Here is a 14,005-nt window from a genome sequence, read left to right on the forward strand (position 1 = left end):
CTATGAATTATATATCATTCAACATGTATATACAGCTTGCCATTACATTTGATATCACTGTGTAAATTAATGTAATAAACCACGAGCATTGATGTAATTCTGACAATTTGTGTTGTGAAGAGTGTCTAAAATATAATGAAGTGATTTTTCACTATTGGGTATAATTGTGGATCTGTATAGAATCATCATTAAACTTTTGTACTGATGAGCCTACATTGGACAGTAACCAAACTGGACTGCAGAAATCTTCAGTACAAACATGTGCTGGATGTTAAGGCTTGATATCAGGTAAATTAAAAAAAATGTTGCCACAAACAGGATATTGCGAAAATAAGTCCGAGATACAGGTATCAGACTACTTTTATACCAATCCATTCTGATTTGAAACCGATTAAGAATTTATGAGGCAGGTAAACAATAAAGTCATTATATCAGAAACGACAACATTGGGTGACTGTCACGCAAGAAATTATGCTAAAAATGAAAACCGCATCCTGCACATTCAAAAAGGTATTGTTGTGAGAGTCAGACAGTAAATAAAAAAGAGAGACAGATGGATGGAGGGATGGACAGACAGACAGACGACCGGACAGACAGACAGACGACCAGACAGACAACGGACAAAGGGACCCCCGAGTGTTGGTATGCTCTGCAGGATAAAAAACTTAAATAGTAATACTGATTTGTGGTGTTATGTCATGAGATTTATGCTAGCTTGTAGAGGTAGTACCTCACCTTGGTAATTATGTTGAACAATATCTGATGCAGAGCTGAGCTAGGCTACCTCAGCACCTACCTGTCAAACACAGTCTTGTAACACTTAGCCACCTCAAACAGTCTCCCAATCTTCCCATCCATCAGTTTAGACACCCCATCTGACTCTGTGTATACAGACAATTATGAATTAGCACAGCAAATATCAGAACTTCCTACCAATAAAAAATAAAAAAAAATGTTTATTCGGTATATACATGCATACAAACATACATACATATTAAATACCAAGGATAACCCATGAAAGCTCGAAAGCTTATTTCCAATGGAGTCCTTTGATGCAAGGAAGTTTGTGCTAGGGGGTCATTTATGTGGGAGGAAACCATAGTACCCGGAGGAAACCCACGTGTCCGAGTGTGTGACCGCCATACCCTCTCACATCCAACCACTGCCGATCATGGGGATCGAACTCGGGTCGCAGCGATGTGGTGAGAAGCAAAAGCAAAACCTCTGCATTACCCGGACACCCATGAATGGGAATGTCTCAAGCTTAACTACTCAAATAATATTTCTCATTCATCAAAACAATATAATTCCAATGTTATTTATTACAATTGTTTTGATTGGACAAAGATAAAATTAATCTAAACGAGAATTTACACATCGATAAATCCGAAAATGCTATGTATACATACGCGCTTGAAAACAAACAACATTATAAGTGCAGGGAAAGTATTCAAATTATTGAAGTTGATAAGCAGGGAACGAATTGGAATTATAAGAATCAAACATTCTTTTTGAAGAATTTATCAATGTGTAAACTCTGGACATTTTACTCACAAACTGAATAAAAGTGCGAAACACTTTTATGTTAAGTTTGTGAGTAAAATGTCCGGAGTTTACACATCGATAAATTCTTCAAAAAGAATGTTTGATTCTTGTAATTCCAATTCATTCACTTTATTAACAATTGCAAAAATTTGAATAGTTTCCCCGCACTATGTTTGTTTTCAGGCGTGTATGTATACATCGCGTTTTCGGATTTATTGATGTGTAAACTCTTGTTCAGCTTTATGTTTGTCCAATCAAAACAATTGTAATAAATAACATTGAAATTATTGCACAATAAATATACTTATGAAATGAAAGTACTTTTTTTTAATACTCATTTCAATATAATATGGTAGTTTTGGTTTAATTTTTACTTTTATTTCTGAATTTCGATTACGATGTAAATTATTCATCTGTTGTATTTGACCACGCCCACTACATGTATATCTTTTGGTCAATAACTTTGATGACAATTTTCACTGTCTCATTTATTATATAAAGCCTTGCTGCAAACAAATTCATCAAAGAGAGACAGCTGGCTTTGCTATAGCTACACTTCTCCTTCGATTCTTCCTATACTGGAATCACGTCTTGTTTGTCTATTTTGTCACTATATTTTGTCCCTTGTACTTTATACTAAAATATAATATTATGTTTGGGTTGGAAGAATTTCCTTATAGTTTATATGCTAAATTCTAGGAATTAGGAGTGTGCATTTATCATAATCATACTGGTAATAAATTTGTAAAGTGTTGTTTATCTTATTTTCATTTCTATTTGAGTATAATTTTCAAGTTTTTAATCATGATAGTGTAGTTGGGTTGTTTCAAAGTTGCCATTATCAAATAAAATAAAACAAACACAACATGAAGTACAGAATATACGAATGTCAGACCTGCTACAATGATATAAAGAAAGTTTATGTATTATAAACCTTGAACATTTTTAAGCAGCTTACAAAATAGTGTAAACTGTCCCAACTTAATTACTACAGGTGACTCTCGATGGCTCAAACTTCGATCTCTCGAAGTTCTCAGTCTCTCAAAGAGAAATCATGGTCCCGATTTTTTTCTCTATATAACAAAGCAAATTTACTATCGATCTCTCGAACAATCGATCTCTCAAAGTTCTCAATCTCTCGAAGTGAAACTGGGTCCCGTAAAACATATTACATTGTTTTTCACTCTCGATCTCTCGAAGTGGTGGTAGCGTACACCCACCGTTACCCAAGCGTGTTATAATTTCCGCTTGGACCATACCTGGGTTTTGTTGAATGCTGGAGGCGTAATTAGGTGTTTACATAGTTGAAATATCACCGGTGCTTCTTTGTGGAGGTGACACACTTGAGTATATAATTTGGTTTTGTGTCGAGATGATTAAAATTATATATAATCCGACTATGAATAAAATCTATAATTTGTTTGGACTTTACAACGAGAGAGTAAGTTTTATACATAATTTAGAGATTTACTGACTGAAATTTTTCGAGTTTGTTCTTTGTGTAAAGTTGCTCTAAAACATCGTTTTACTCATTTGTTAGAATTTTTGCTTTGGGTAAAGTGACATAGCATTGGGCTCTGTTTAGTTTGCGATAGTAAAGCGTCATCAGAACTTGGTTTTGTATGCCTATCTAAGCATGATTAAAGAACAGATAAATACATAAACTTTGAAATGTTTTTTTATAATGCAAAATAAGGCTTTTTATTTTTATATCGAAGTACCTGACGAATATGAAGGAAAACATGTCAAAATGATATCATATGATCTTGTTGGTATACATTTCCGGTTACTGTAAATTCTTAACCATACCGGCGGACCTTCAATTTCCAAATTTCGATCTCTCAAAGTTTTATCAAGGTCCCTTGAACTTCGAGTTATCGAGAGTCACCTGTATATATTTTGTACATGTATCATATAAAATAAGTAGAAATTACTTTTGCTCCCTATAATTCAATTTTAATTATGAAAATGGATTTGATATACATCTAAGTTAATTGATAAACAGTCATAAAGACAAGAAGAATTTTTTATGAAAAGGAAGCAATATTGTTGTAGCAGCACAATGAAAATGGAGATCAGGTCTATATCATTTTGGTGTCAAATGTTAATTGCAAACCAACTCAGCTAATGCATCTTTCCACTGGCAAACAACTATTTGGCTGCCACATTCCTCCCCTTTGAAGTCTTCAAACCTTGGCGATAATGCCAGTCAGTATCCTCGGGGTTTGTAGACTCTGACCACCATAATGCCATTTGTAATTGATGAGAATCAGTCAGGTCAAGGAATGACACGGAATGGAACTCACATTGATCATAATGTGTAACAGGATGAAATATGATGGACCAGACCTGGATTCGAACCCAGTCTCCCTGAATTTATATACAGGTGCAAACTGCCCATTGGGCTTCTGTGTGGAGTCATTTAAATTCGTGCAGGCAATTTTTGTGGGTTGCCAAGATTTTACAGTGCCGTTGGGATATGATTAGTGGATATGGTTTTCATACATTGAAACATCGAATAAATTTTGAATTTTGTTGTGGTTTGAAATTCATAGGATAGGGGTCCCCACGAAATACACAAAAACTCAGCCCCCAAGAAATTTAATGATTCCAGTGTTTGGATACTGATGATTGAAACCCAACTTGCTGCCATAAATGTGATGGAGCAAATAATCACTCTACAAGTATAATGGACTCAGACACACCTGCTATACATGTAGAGGTCAATATAACAGATATCGACTCAGACTCATCTACATGTAGAGGTCAATAATCAGATATCGACTCAGACTCCCCATCTACATGTAGATGTCAATAATCAAATATCAATTCAGACTCCCCTTCTACATGTAGATGTCAATAATCAGATATCGACTCAGACTCACCTTCTACATGTAGAGGTCAATGATCAGATATCGACTCAGACTCGATCACCTTCTACATGTAGAGGTCAATGATCAGATATCGACTCAGACTCGATCACCTTCTACATGTACATGTAAGATATCAACTAGAAATATGTCTACAGGACATGAAACCTCCACCCGGTGTGACCCTTTCTTTCTTTCTTTTTGAAAAATTTTGCAAATCAAAACTTTATAGCTTTGTAACAGAAGGGGAGAAAATGCAACAAACCAGACCATGATTTGAACCCAGGTCCCCTGAATCTCTAGTCAGGTGCTCTACCAACTGAGTTATTTGACCATTGGCGATCAAATCCGGCTGACCATTACAACTTTTCAATGGAAAGAAAAAGATCTATGCTGCACACACCTTATCAATAGAAGTTTAACTACATGCAGTGCTTTCTCAATAGAGAACCTTTAAACCACTCTTCTCTGTTGTTATTTATTCTAAAAGTTTTAACATTTTTTTTATAAGTCATATCACACAAATAACAAAGAAGGCCCTTCAAATACTCTCCTAAAGTTATCAATCAATGCAATATTTCTATGGAAAAGTGAAGTGTCCACGTCTTTAATTTAAAAATGTCACCTTTTTACAAAATGTTTTACTTTTAAACTTTTTGACTCAAGTATTACCCATTCATTTCACTCCGAATATTATTCAATTACCAAATTTCTAAAAAAGAATGGCTAAATATTGCCTAGATACATGTACCTGTAATAGATAGAAAGGTTATCGTTACTCAAACTTACTTCTAACAAAAGAAAGAAAAACAATTTATATACTCATATGCAATGCAGATCCTCATTTACATACACGGATATCACAAACAGACATGACACACACTATATGCCCCGTCCACAGTCAGATTGGGGAAAAACAATTCTTCATTAATTAATTGCTTTGAAACTGAGCTAACCGTCAAATACAGAAAAGTGAGGTCAAGATCAAAGGAAATACCAAGGTAAAAAAATACTGATGCAGTTGAATAGATGTCACACCAATATGTATCAACATATATAAGGTCTGATAAAAATATCTTGAATAGTTTCTTTGAAATTGAGCTGAATGCAAAGTGTGACGGAAGGATGAACTTGGACAAAGACAGAGGACGGACATGACAAACACTATATGTCCCGTTCATGGCGGGACGTAAAGATATCGATTCAGACTTACCTTTCAAGACCTCTTTGAGGTACTCTATGAGGGTTACCTCTGTTGTCTGTATGTCTGTCAGAGATTGCTTTAGATCATCCATCTGTCTGTCTGTGGTCTGCTCCTCTGACATGATGGATTTAACAGTACGACATAAAACTGTCAATGACACGACATCAAACTGTCATCTAGACTAATCTGTAGACACCTGTCAAACAAGTAATTAAATTAATGCTGTATAGAAAGAAACAAGTGAAATGCATATAATGATCGAAACTAATACAACGGATTGCCACATTACTTAGACAAAAATCCCACAGAGGGAACATGTTTTGAAAAGCTATATTATTCACATACATTAATTCCTTTTAGAAAAGTGGAATGGCAGAGCCTGCATGTACAGACACATCCATATGTCCATATGGATGTAAGGTAACTATAATATTATAATAATGATAATGCCTGTACTCCATTTCTCTAAAGATAATGCATGTATAGCTCTGAATATATTAAATTTTCTTTTCTTTAGAATAAATAGGTATTGCTGTGCGAGTTTCAGTTCGTTTATGATGGTCTTACAGAGCTGACAATTTTGCTGAATTCCTCTGTCGCCTTGATTATTAACTGTCATGTGACAGGAAAAGTCCACATCAGATATTCAATTCTGCGTAACAAATGAATCCTTTAGAAGAAGGTATTATTATATCGTATGCAATAATAATTTAACATAAAATAAGAAAATATACCACTACATGACAACCCCAGACTGCATTCGATGTGGTACCCGCGTACCCGTTCGGATAGCAAAAGATAAACAAAACTCGGTGGGTTTTTCCTTTTACGTTCCGCTCCCTGTTTCCTACTTGCGTTTCAACTACTACTTGCCGTAATTTATTATTTCCAAGAGGTAATTAATTCTTAATGTTGTTTTTGATGGTTTATAAGGGAATGTGTGTAAAGTAATTAGTATGCTGAGTCTCTGCTGGGGATGAACCTCAGGAAATCGGGCACAAACTCGTGTAAAAGATAAACCCGCTAGCAAAGCTAGAAGGAAGGCCATACATGTATTATGTACATGTAAATATTTGTATTTGTATGTTTAACACTAACACATTGTATCCTTGCGGGAAGATAGGCGTCACCGACTATTTCAGATTTTAAACGCCTGTAGGACACTGAAGTTGTGAGGACAATCGTGATTTCACTCACCAGAAAGTTCCCGGTTTCTAACAATTACAAGGGTATCATATGCATAATTTCTGTGGATACAAGGGGATTATTCATATTTGGTTTTTCCTATCTCCAAGACTGAATATAAACAACCCCTGGTTTCCACAGATAATGAGATTACGTGTATGCTGGGAATCAAACCTCTGACCCGACAGCTGAGTGCTATACTGACCTAATATATTCTAATATGTCTTACGGTGTGACCGTGTTTGAGAGCGAAGCAAAAAGTATTGGCATTAGTATCTAGATCCGTAACAGGACAAAAAATATCCCGAAATAATATGTTTTATGGCGTGAGCGTGTTTGAGGGCGAAGCAAAAAAGTTTTAGCATTAGTATCTATATCCAAAACAGAACAAAAAACAACCCGAAGTTAGACAGAGCTGTATCAAAGCATCCTAATTTTGGACATTTGATCCGCCTATATATTGAACGCGGGAAATATAACGCGATCGATGTAAACAGTACATTGTGACGTCATATTCAGTGTCGTTATTTAGCAAATTTACAAACATATTGCGTTTGAACCACAACAAAAAAACATGGCGTTAATCGTGGAGTGATAATATATGATTAAGAAAATAAGATTTACATGCTTTTACGGATTTTATGTAACATCTCAGAACGACGTGAACTAGGGTAGACGAGATTCAAAATGGAGGAATACATGTCCACGCGCTAATATTCGAATCGACGCCATTGGTACCAAACTTTTCAAGTTCCATAGGTATGGTTTAGATTTTCATTGGTTTTCTATATTTTCCTTTTAAACATGTACATACGTGTTACCTATAGGGAGAGCTCCGCTCTCACGGCCCTTTGGGCCGTGAGAGGGCTTCAGCCTCTATTAGCACCTAACGTGTGAGGACAGAGCTCAATCAAAGTATTCTAAATTTAGACATTTTTGATCCGCCTATATTCATTGAATGCATGAAACTCAATGCAACTGATGTAAACAGTGCATTGTGACATCATATCCAGCGTCGGTGTTTAGCAAATTCACAAACATAGGAGACATGGTACAATCGCGTTAATTGAGGAGTGATTATATATCACCAAGAAAATAAGATTTACATGTTTTTACGGATTTTATGTAATATCTCAGAATGACATGAACTTGGGTACACAAGATTCAAAATGGAGAAGTACATGTCCACACGCTAATATTCAAATTGACACCATTGGGACCAAACTTTTTAAGTTCCATGGGTATGGTTTAGTTTTTCATTGGTTTTCTATATTTTCCTTTTAAACATGTATATACGTGTTACCTATAGAAAGAGCTCCGCTCTCACGGCCCAAAGGGCGAAGGGCCGTGAGAGGGCTTCACCCTCTATTACGTGTATTCTGGGAATCAAACCTCTGGCTCTACTGACCTAATATCTTGTAATTGTTATGTAATTCAGGAATTGCATGAAATCCGTAACTGTCAAAAAATTACAGGAAATCCTTAATTGCACTTATTTCCTATAATGTATTATGGTGTGATCATGTTTGAGGGCAAAGCCAAAATATTGCCATTTAATTACAGGACAAAAAATATCCCCAAATTAGCACCTAATGTGTTAATTAGGACAGAGTTCTATCAAAGCAGCCTAACACCTTGTTACACGACTTCAACAGACATCTGATCAACCTATTCATTGCACGTGGAAAGCATAATGCAGTTGATGTAAACAATGCATTATGACATCATATTCAGTGTCAATGTAGCAAATTTACGAACATAGGAGACATGGTACACTAATCAAGAAGTGATTATATGAGTTACATGCTTTAATCAGATTTTATGTAACATCTCAGAATAACGTGAGCTTGTGTAGATAAGATTCAAAATGGAGAAATAAATGTCCGTGCATTTACATTCGAATCTATGCCACATTGACCAAAATTTTCAAGTTCCATAGGTATGGTTTAAATTTTCATTAGTTTTCCATATTTTTGTTTTAAACATAACTGTATATACATGTAATTGATTGATTGATTGTATACTGTTTAACATCCCTCTTGAGAATATTTCACTCATATGGAGATGTCACCATTGCCGGTGGAGGGCTGCAAAATTTAGGCCTAATGCTTGGTGCTTACGGTCTTTGAGCAGGGAGGGATCTTTATACCGTGCCACGCCTACTGTGACACGGGACATTGTTTTTTGCAGTCTCATCTGAAGGACCACCCCATTTAGTTGCCTCTTACGACAACCAAGGGGTACTGAGGACTTATTCTAACTCGGATCATAACAGGACCTTATATACGTATTACCTATAGGGAAGGTTCAAAATAAAAGTAGAAAATTATTGAAAGTATTAGGGGATAAACTCTTCAATCATATAAGGGGTCGTGATTGTATTTTCATTGTAGTATTACGGTATTTGATTTATTTCAGGTAATGACGTAACACCTCTGATGACAGACACAACTTGCTGAAGTCATGGCAAAAACTTTAAGGAATCTGAAAACGTTGAGACGAATTTTACCCTGGGAACATGAATTTTCATTGTGTCACTCCAGAAGCAAGCATCTGTCAGCCACTCTTGGACAGAGGATATGTTGTCGAGTAATGTGTACCAAAACGGACTCGAAGGAGAAAGGGTATATCTACGTAGACAACAAAATGTCAACAGAGGCCATTGAAAACTCAGCATGGGTCAGTTTCATTGATAAATGTTGTATTCAATCCTTTTTTTTCCTTTTAAAGTAGGATGGTGTATAGCTGAAATTTAACTATGTTTAAAAAGAGAAATGCTTTCTTTCAGAGTTGCCGTCTTGCTAACGAAAATGGTATGTAGTTTTAAATTTGACGTTAAACAAAATTCTCTATATGTAGAAAAGTTCAGGCAGCTACCATTAGTGTTGCCAAACAGATTTTGACATCGCTTATATAGACATTTAGAATCTCAGAAGCATTTGCTTCAATACCTTTTGAATGATTAGCAATGCTGTTAACTGTAGAAGTTTGAGTTCCATATCTGTCCTGGCCTTGAAAATCCCAATATCTTGTGTATATGATGCCTTCATGCAGTGCACTAGCTGAACATCATATCAATACTTGTCTGAATTAAGAACAAAATAAAATATTTGACATTCGATGTGATTACATATAACAACATTTTTCTATCCATTCATCTAATCATTTTGAACATCAATATAATTTACATCCTATAGAATATGTGCATGGTGTGTGTATTGAAGTCTTAGTTGTGAACAACTAATACATTTGTCATATAGTTGTCTAAACTGCATTTGCATAGTTTAAAAAATGCATATGTTAGTTACAAGATGCATGCATGCAAGATAAGCAAGGTATTGTAAGAGGTCAATTCTGAACTTCATGCACCCCTAAGTTTAGTTTATGCTGTTCTTACCTGACAATTTAGGTACTGTATAGTGTTTTTTTTCCACTGGGTGATGAATTTGGCTGATAGCTTTCCACTAAGATTACACTCGCCAAATATGCACCCAAATGTGACTTCAGAATTTGCAAGAGAGATAACTCTTCTTTGTTCGCCAAAATTCATTCCACTAAAATTATTAGCATACCTTTGAGCAATCAAATCGCCAAATTTAGACCCATGAAAAAAACCCACTATACGGTATTTTATGTAGATGTTGTCTTTCTTTCTTTTAGGATACCTGTCCTGGTGCCGGAATGCGTGCCTGACAGTTTATATATTTTATGTAGGTTGCCTTTCTTTTCTTTAGGATACCTGTCCTGGTGCCGGAATGCGTACCTGATGACAGGTGTTGGGGTGGGAATGTTGTACAAAGGACAGACCGCTGTAGCTGAATTAGCAGGATATTGTAAGTTATGTAATTATTCATATATTCATACAGTAGGTACAGTTGCTACAGCTGACAAACCCATTGCATGATAATATGTCTGTAAGAATGGACATGTCTAGAATATTTATAATGGGCAGACAGATGTACATTTACACATGGAAGACAGGAAGTGAAGTAAAACCTCATTTTGAGGCAGAATACCCAAATGCTCTTGGGTTAAAATTCTCAAGGCTTTGAGTTTTAATCTAGAATTTAAAAGATTTAATACAAAAACACTTTTTTTCCCAATTGAACTGTTTGAGTGGTGAGATTGCACGTTATTTTTCTGAGTTGGGGTGGGATGACATATGATTATCTCCTGCAAAAGAAGTTGGGGGGGGGGGGGGGGGGGTCTGTCATTTCATAGGCATAATTTGTCCAGGGTAAGATTGCACTGATGCACAAATTTGATTAAAATTTTGTGTGTTATATGAATAATGAAGTTGTGCACCTGCTATTTAGATTGAGGTTTGTTTTAATATTCAAGGAAATTAATTTGGAATTTTTTTTCCATTTTGAGGGAGTGTGTGTGTTAAATTGTCATTGTGCAGAGTGTATCTTAAAAACTGTTTATTCTTCTATGAGCACAGTTAAGTCACTATTTCCCACCATCCAATGTGCCCTGCTGGGGGTGGGTGGTATTAGTTCCTTAAGGACAGTTTTAGTCTCTGAGTTTTGGAGGTGGGATTACACAACAATGTTTCTGAGTTTTGAGGGTGAGTGAGATTGGGATGACACAATTTTTCTGAGTTGGCTGAGTGAGTTGGAGGGGGGGGGGGGGGGGGGTAGGGGAGGGGACATAAATTTTGTCATGAGTTTAGGAAGTGGGATGACACAAATTTTTGTTTGGGGATGGGTGGGATGACATACACCCTCACACCTTGAACTGCCTATGTTCATCAGTTTTTAAATGACATGCAGCCATGTTTTGACACAAATGTTCTGCATGAAATGAAAATAACTGCTCTATTTTTGACCTGATGTGTTTTATTTCCAATGATTCTAAAAAATAAAATCATGGAAATACACTTTCTGACATTAACTCAACAGACTATTATTACATCTTCAAAGGATATCAATCCATTACATGTTTTTTCCCTGTGTTTTAAACAGCAGCCATGTTCTTGGCAGGAGTTAATGTTCTTTGGGGGACATATGTGTTCGTTTACAACCTACTGTACCTTAAGGACCGCGTCGGGATGACGGGAGGTTTCGTGGCGCTACAAACTCTCTCAGCCATTGCTCACGCCATTCTCTACGCCATGATTCTGATTGTCTTCTCTGCTGAAAGTGACAAATATTTTCAACAGCATTCAAAGGAAATCAGAAGTGACTAGGGGAACAAACTCTACCACTCTATATTGCCATGTCATGTGTAAAACGCTGTGTAATATGCTCTATTTTAAGGAACGTAAGTTTTGTGCATGATTTATTGACCTGTAAGGAGAAACCCTAATATACTGGATATGTTAGTTTTTAGAGCTATGTGTATAATTTTATGAATTTATTATCAACTTAATATCATGTTCTTTATTTCATCTAATAGTGCAATAAACTTTGAAGGAATGAAATTCATTTCAAATGTTTATTTAGTTTTTTGGTTTCATGATGCATTACAAGTGAAAGGCCATAAAAAGATTTGTTTCTTTTATGAAATCAATGAATATTTACTCTGTCTTTAAAGCTTTTAAATCTAAAGTTTTAAATTTACTTGCATTTTCACATAAATTATTTCTAACACTTGACATCATTCGAGTACATGACATAAAAAAATGAGACACAATTTGTAAATTTTACTCAAATTTATTAAAACTATCTAGCCAGATTTTTGCAATATATTTCAATTAACTTGAGTCAATGCAGATGAATACCCTTCCAATTTTTTTCAAATATAGTATGAAGCATCTTTGGTACCAGGGGGCGTTAATTTTAAATTGGAGGACCCCTGCACCCCTAGGACAATAAGGGGGACAACAACTGTCAAATATTGACATATTTTTTAAAACAATCTTCTTCACAATCACACATCTTTATGAAAAACTAAATGCATAATTATGTAGAGCAGGAAGGCTTCTTACGAAATTGTAAATTCCATAATCCCTGGACTATCTAGGTTCTGACTCTGGGACAGGGCCAAACTTGGCATATAGTGTTTATGTGTAACACTTTAGATCATATATAACATCTTTAATGTTATTGGTACTAAATTGAAACTAAATAGATATATCAGAAAAAGCATGTTGCCCTTTACCAATATTGTGAATTTCCTTACCTTATGGCAGGGGTTTTGAGATGGGAACAGGTCCAAAATGGTCATAGTAATGGTGTTACGTTGTACAATATGTAATTGTGTAATTTGTATAGTTTGAATTTTTTCTTCTTTACTTGTGCTGATGTTGGCTAGGAGCTGAATGCATTTCGCAAGCTAGAGCATGACAGTCTCTACCAAACTGTAAATTTCAGGAAAAGGGTTCTGACTCTAGGGTGGGTTCAAAATAGTCATGTATAGTGCTAATATATGTATGTATAATATATAAAGTCTTTCATCAGTGCAGACACTTTCAGTGGTATTTGTGTTGTACGAGCACATCTTGTTTTATGCTACTACTGAATATTAGACTTTAGCTTAGATCATGTATGCAGAATAGGAAAATCATTATAGATTTCATAGCCCTTGGGACCAGCAATACCTTTAACTAAATAATATTCAGGTGATCAATACTACCTGTGGGCTTCTTGTGTTGTTTTTTCTCTCTCATGCAACTTTGGACAAATTAAATGTACTGGAATAATATTTGTTATATTCATTTGAAGTTTGTATACTGACAATGGTAGGAACTCTTCTCTTTATTGATTTTGATGGATAAGTTTGGGCAGCAACAGGACTCTCATGCACAGCACACTCAGTTTTGAAGTAAACAAAATGTCACTCTTTGGAAAACAAATTGGGCTCTTTATGATTCTTCCTTGTTCTTTCCCCTCGGAGGGTGTTGCTGAACAAGGGAAACAATCTCATCAATATGCAATGAATCGTGTATATCAATTGAAGCTTTTGTTTTATTCCTGAAGAAATACTGTGTAACTTAGAAACCCAAGTCTTACAGATTTAAAAAAAACCCACCAAACAACTGTTGAATGCAGTAGAATTTTAATAATGGAATGGATTAGCTCAACCACTTGTTACCACTAGTAGTAACCACATGTTAGTTGACTTTAAATCTTTCTTTGACCAGAAGTGATTAATGTGAAATAAATCGTCTGTTCTTGAGACTTCCAGTAATGATTTTAACCCCCCCCCCCTCCCACAGCGTAGTTAGTTTATGTTCTCCAATCTCTATCATTATTCC

At 35.6% G+C, this 14,005-nt stretch overlaps 2 protein-coding genes across 6 annotated transcripts in view; one reads left to right on the forward strand and one right to left on the reverse strand.

The window, feature by feature from the left end:
• The window catches only part of LOC125652596 (uncharacterized), a 21,901-nt gene extending 15,415 nt beyond the window's left edge, over positions 1 to 6,486 (reverse strand). For 2 of the 4 annotated variants that reach the window (XM_048881922.2, XM_056165785.1), the window contains exons 1-3: positions 6,354 to 6,486; positions 5,629 to 5,815; positions 797 to 881 (exon numbers count right to left, since the gene is read on the reverse strand). In XM_048881922.2, the coding sequence (XP_048737879.1) occupies positions 797 to 881; positions 5,629 to 5,740 (197 nt within the window). In that variant the 5' untranslated portion in view covers positions 5,741 to 5,815; positions 6,354 to 6,486. Of the gene's footprint in view, positions 1 to 796; positions 882 to 5,628; positions 5,816 to 6,186; positions 6,272 to 6,353 lie in introns of all 4 variants that reach the window. The other 2 variants (XM_056165786.1, XM_056165787.1) reach the window with 2 other exon arrangements.
• On the forward strand, positions 6,448 to 13,452 carry LOC125652598 (transmembrane protein 160-like). Of its 2 annotated transcripts, none has more exons than XM_048881928.2 (5): positions 6,448 to 6,514; positions 9,223 to 9,483; positions 9,593 to 9,617; positions 10,539 to 10,637; positions 11,772 to 13,452. In XM_048881928.2, exons 2-5 carry the CDS (start codon positions 9,268 to 9,270, stop codon positions 11,993 to 11,995), a joined length of 564 nt encoding a protein of 187 aa, XP_048737885.2. In that variant the 5' UTR covers positions 6,448 to 6,514; positions 9,223 to 9,267; the 3' UTR covers positions 11,996 to 13,452. The 2 variants fall into 2 exon arrangements, with proteins under 2 accessions (XP_048737885.2, XP_048737886.2); XM_048881929.2 differs by lacking the exon at positions 6,448 to 6,514 and adding an exon at positions 6,549 to 6,671.
• The last annotated feature ends 553 nt before the right edge of the window (positions 13,453 to 14,005 follow it).

The sequence above is a fragment of the Ostrea edulis genome, chromosome 5 (genome assembly GCF_947568905.1).
Source record: "Ostrea edulis chromosome 5, xbOstEdul1.1, whole genome shotgun sequence".
Classification (NCBI taxonomy): domain Eukaryota; kingdom Metazoa; phylum Mollusca; class Bivalvia; order Ostreida; family Ostreidae; genus Ostrea; species Ostrea edulis.

Bases quoted from the DNA above. Each gene is read 5' to 3' on its own strand.
- LOC125652598 (XM_048881928.2), top strand. From the start codon at position 9,268: ATGGCAAAAACTTTAAGGAATCTGAAAACGTTGAGACGAATTTTACCC. The intron at 9,618-10,538 runs GTATGTAGTTTT...TCTTTTCTTTAG, and splicing joins CCGTCTTGCTAACGAAAATG to GATACCTGTCCTGGTGCCGG. The intron at 10,638-11,771 runs GTAAGTTATGTA...TGTTTTAAACAG, and splicing joins AGCTGAATTAGCAGGATATT to CAGCCATGTTCTTGGCAGGA.